The 4,018-nt window shown below is 46.7% G+C and overlaps 1 protein-coding gene across 1 annotated transcript; it reads right to left on the bottom strand.

Annotated features, from left to right (window-relative positions):
• Nucleotides 1–1,092: 1,092 nt before the first annotated feature.
• On the bottom strand, nucleotides 1,093–2,013 carry LOC139166306 (olfactory receptor 5AP2-like). The gene has a single exon (XM_070749715.1). It carries the CDS (start codon nucleotides 2,011–2,013, stop codon nucleotides 1,093–1,095), a length of 921 nt encoding a protein of 306 aa, XP_070605816.1.
• Nucleotides 2,014–4,018: the final 2,005 nt, after the last annotated feature.

Genomic DNA, 4,018 nt, shown 5'->3' with positions numbered 1-4,018 from the left:
TCCAGGTTTTTTCATGGCTACTCTATCCGAAGAAGATTTTTTTCAGCCCTAAGACTTTGCAGGCTTTTTCATTGCTACTACAGAACAATCTACAGAATGTTTTTTTCCAACCCTAACAAGGTGCTAATAATTTTCCTGCTTCTTCCCAACTTGCAAGTTTTTTCATGGCTACTCTCTCCGAAGAATGTTTTTTCCAGCCCTAAGTCTTTGCAGGCTTTTTTTCACTCCAAATGAGGTTTTTTAAAGCCCTAACCAGGGGATGAAATAATGTGTTGAAGCCGATCAGACTAAAGATGCTAGCCAGATGAATACCTGGTAGGCAGATTTCCCCCTCTAGTTTCCTCCCCAAAAACTAAGGTGCATCTTATACTCCAGTGCATCTTATACGCTGAAAAATACTGTAGTCTAAAGGTCCCTGGAGGTCCCCCTCCCCCAGATTCTTTCAGGAGTCCCCAGAATCGAAATTATTTGCCAGATACTAAAGGTATTTGAAAGTGTTTAAAAACCAGTTCGCTCTAGTGGTTGAAGCACCAAACTAGAAAGCAAGAGATCATGAGTTTAAATCCTGCCTTGGCCAATAAAGTATCTAAGTGACTTTGGAGCAGTCTCTTTCTCTCTCAGTCCAATCCACCTCAGAGGATTGTTGTTGTTGGGAAAAGACATGGAGGAAGTTGTGTTAGATATGTTCGCTGCCTTGAGTTACTTGAACAAATAATAAAGGTGGGATACAAATACATTTTCAAATAATCACTCTTCTCGTTGTTTTAATTTGTTTAAAAAGGATTTTTCAGGAAAAATATTTTTTATTTGTGTTAATATCTAATGGATATTGTATTATGTGATTCATTAAATAAATATTCTACAAATATAACTCAAATATCGCTGCACAAAAGTGTCCGTATTACGTTTGTGAAATAGAATGTCATAACTACCCTCTTCCCCCCTGGAAGAATTATAAACAAATACAACCATAATATTCTTGAGCAAAAAATGGTATTTGGTGGTACTATATATGAATACATGGAGGTATTATATATAAATACATATATACATTACTTTATATGAATAAATAGGGACAATGGTTCTCCACCATTACCCTGACTTCCTAAACATTCTCCAAAATGCCTCCTTCACTTCTTTGTTCCTCAGGCTGTAGATAAGAGGGTTCAACATGGGAATTACCACTGTGTAGAACAAAGATGCCACTTTGTCTTGTTCCAAGGAATATGTGGAGCTGGGCCGTAAATACATAAAGAAGATCGTCCCATAAAATAAGCTGACAACCATCAGGTGAGAAGAACATGTAGAAAAGGCCTTACATCTGCTCTGTGTAGAACGGATCTTTAAAATGGTGATTAAGATAGAGGCATATGAGAACAAGATAGTTACTGTGGTGCCTACACAGTTTATACTCACTTGTGCAAAGATTACAGTCTCATTGATGTGAGTATCAGAGCAAGAAAGCTTTAAGAGTGGGGGAATATCACAGTAGTAATGATTGATGAGGTTTGATCCACAAAAGGATAAAGAAAAGCTGAGTGTGGTATGTAAAACTGCATAGAAAATGCCAAGGAAATATGAAGTAGCAGCCAACCAGACACAGATTTTTCCTGACATGATCACTGAATAACGCAGAGGGTGACAAATAGCCACATACCGATCAAAGGCCATCACAGCTAGAAGAAGACATTCTGTGCTTCCACATATAACGAACACAAACATTTGAATGGCGCATGCAGCGAATCCAATGCTTTTCCTTTCTGTTAAGAGAGACACCAACATATTGGGCGTAATGCTGGAAGAATAGTTGATGTCTACAAGTGCCAAATTGCTGAGGAAAAAATACATGGGAATGTGGAGTCGAGAATCTGTCTTGATTAGCACGATCATTCCTAGATTCCCCACCAGGGTGATAATGTACATCAATAGGAACAACACAAAGAGGGGCAGCTGCAGTTCTCTTTGATCTGTGATGCCCAGGAGAATGAACTCTGTGTGATTCCGCATAGACATTTCTTCTTTGTATATGAATTGTTGAGAGAGAAAAAATGCAATTATACAAAGCTTAGAATTTACTACTTACTTTGTAAGGTAACTAAAACACGGGACCAATACAATTTCTGCCTATCAGATAGAGTGTGTGTATTGTATAGATGAGACTATATTATTTCAAAATCTACACATGTATGATTTCTTTTCTTTCAAATTTCAATGTAACCAAATGCAAGAATCCCCCCCTCCACCCCAGTTTATATATCCTCTAGCTGTAGATTCAATGCTATCCTTTCAACTTCTGGTGGTGTAAAGCAGTGTTAAAATGGAGAAAAATGTTTAAGAGAAGAGTTTAACTCAATTTCTAGGGCTATGCCCTCCTTTCAAATTTAAGAGACTCACTGCTCCTTCTAATAACACTAAATTATTTAGTCTCTCATCTGCACCTCTATAATCATCTGGTTTGGTTCTGCAACCCAACAAGACAGACACAGACTTCAGAGGATAATCAGAACCGCAGAAAAAACAATTACTGTCAACTGCCTTCCATTTGCCTCCTCCCACAAATAACTGTACAACTGTAACTTTGTTGCTTGTATCCTTACAATTTACATTGACTGGTTCCTAATATGATTAGATTGCTTATTTGTACCTGGACTATCATTAAGTGGTGTACCTTATGACTCTTGATGAACTCTTCTTTTATGTATACTGAGAATAACGCCGGCTGACTTACCGGCCCCACGGCGATGTTGCTGAAGGGCCGGGCAGACTCGGACCCTTCCGATGGCGGCCGCCATCTTGTTTTCGGCCGAAATCTCGCGAGGCGAGATTTCGGCCGAGAATGCCCTGCCCACGTGGCTGGGCATGACGTCGGGTCCGGGCGGGGCATGCTGGCCCTATTTAAGGGGCAGCAGGCCGGGAAGACAGCCTTTTCGCCCGGACCTGGTGCCTGAGCAGACACTCGCTTGGTGCTGCTCGGCCGCCATTTTGGTTCCCCTCGTGTCGCGGCCGCCATTTTGTGGCCTACCGAGGGGGCGAAAAGTGCTGCTCGACGTTGAGGCCTTAATCCTCTCCACTTGGAGCTGTTTCAGCGATCCCCCTCGGGCCCGAGGGGGACTGGTAACCTCCTCCCGGCTGGGAGGAGAGCGTGGGGGGGGTGTTGGTCTGGGCCCCCGGTCGGTTTTGTTTTGGGAGGCCGGGTTGCAGGCCTTTAAGGCCTACCGGTGCAGGGAGGCTTGCTAATAGCCCTGAGGGGGAAAGGAAGAGCATAAAATACATTAATAGCATAAGGGGCTTAGGGGCTCCCCTTTTTTGCGGTACCAGGCCCTAGGTGGGGCCCTGCGGTGGGGGACCTGTGCCTGCCACTCAGTTTGGGGGTTCGGTCCTAAGTTGTTTTGTGGCTCCTTGCATACTCGGGGACAAGTTGGGATGGGTCCAAAGAAGAGGCCTGCCACTGCCCCTATGGCTCCGCCGGCGGCGCGCCCTAGGAGGGCCCTTAGGCCTTCTGCCCGGGCTCAGGCCAGTAGAGAGGGGTCTGCAGGGGTGGTCCCTGAGCAAGGGGGGGTGGTCTCGTTGCCTCCTGCCCCTCAACCTGATTTTTCTCCTGCCATGTCTTGGGCCAGGGTGTTGGAGAGGCTCGACGAACTCGAGCAGTGGAGGAGCGGTGCAGTCCCCGGAGCGTCCAGCGATCAAGTGCCCGCGGCGTTGGGGAGTGATCCGGCGGCGGCCCAGGCTGGGCAGATGGCTCCGTTTGGACGACAGGCCCCGGCAGGGCCGATGGCGGCTTTTCCGGGCCCTGCAACATTGGGCTCCCCGTGGATGTCATCGACCCCGTACGGGGCAGGTGAGGCTGCACCACACACTACATCACTGTCCTTTCTTCCTCCCCCCGCCCCGGGTTTTCCCCCGGCGGGGGTCGGGAGTGGGTCCAGCTTTTTGGGGTCCTCCGCGGGCACCTGCGGGCAGGTATGGGCGCCGCCGGTTCCTCCTCCGGGGCCGCCGGCGGCCGGCGCTGCTCCGCTGT

This window comes from Erythrolamprus reginae, chromosome 1 (genome assembly GCF_031021105.1).
Source record: "Erythrolamprus reginae isolate rEryReg1 chromosome 1, rEryReg1.hap1, whole genome shotgun sequence".
Taxonomy (NCBI): Eukaryota; Metazoa; Chordata; class Lepidosauria; order Squamata; family Dipsadidae; genus Erythrolamprus; species Erythrolamprus reginae.
The sequence above is the reverse complement of the archived record's forward strand: the minus strand, read 5'-3'. Positions and strand labels throughout refer to the sequence as shown.

Excerpts from the sequence above, each read along its gene's own strand:
- LOC139166306 (XM_070749715.1), bottom strand. The coding sequence starts at position 2,013 with ATGTCTATGCGGAATCACACAGAGTTCATTCTCCTGGGCATCACAGAT.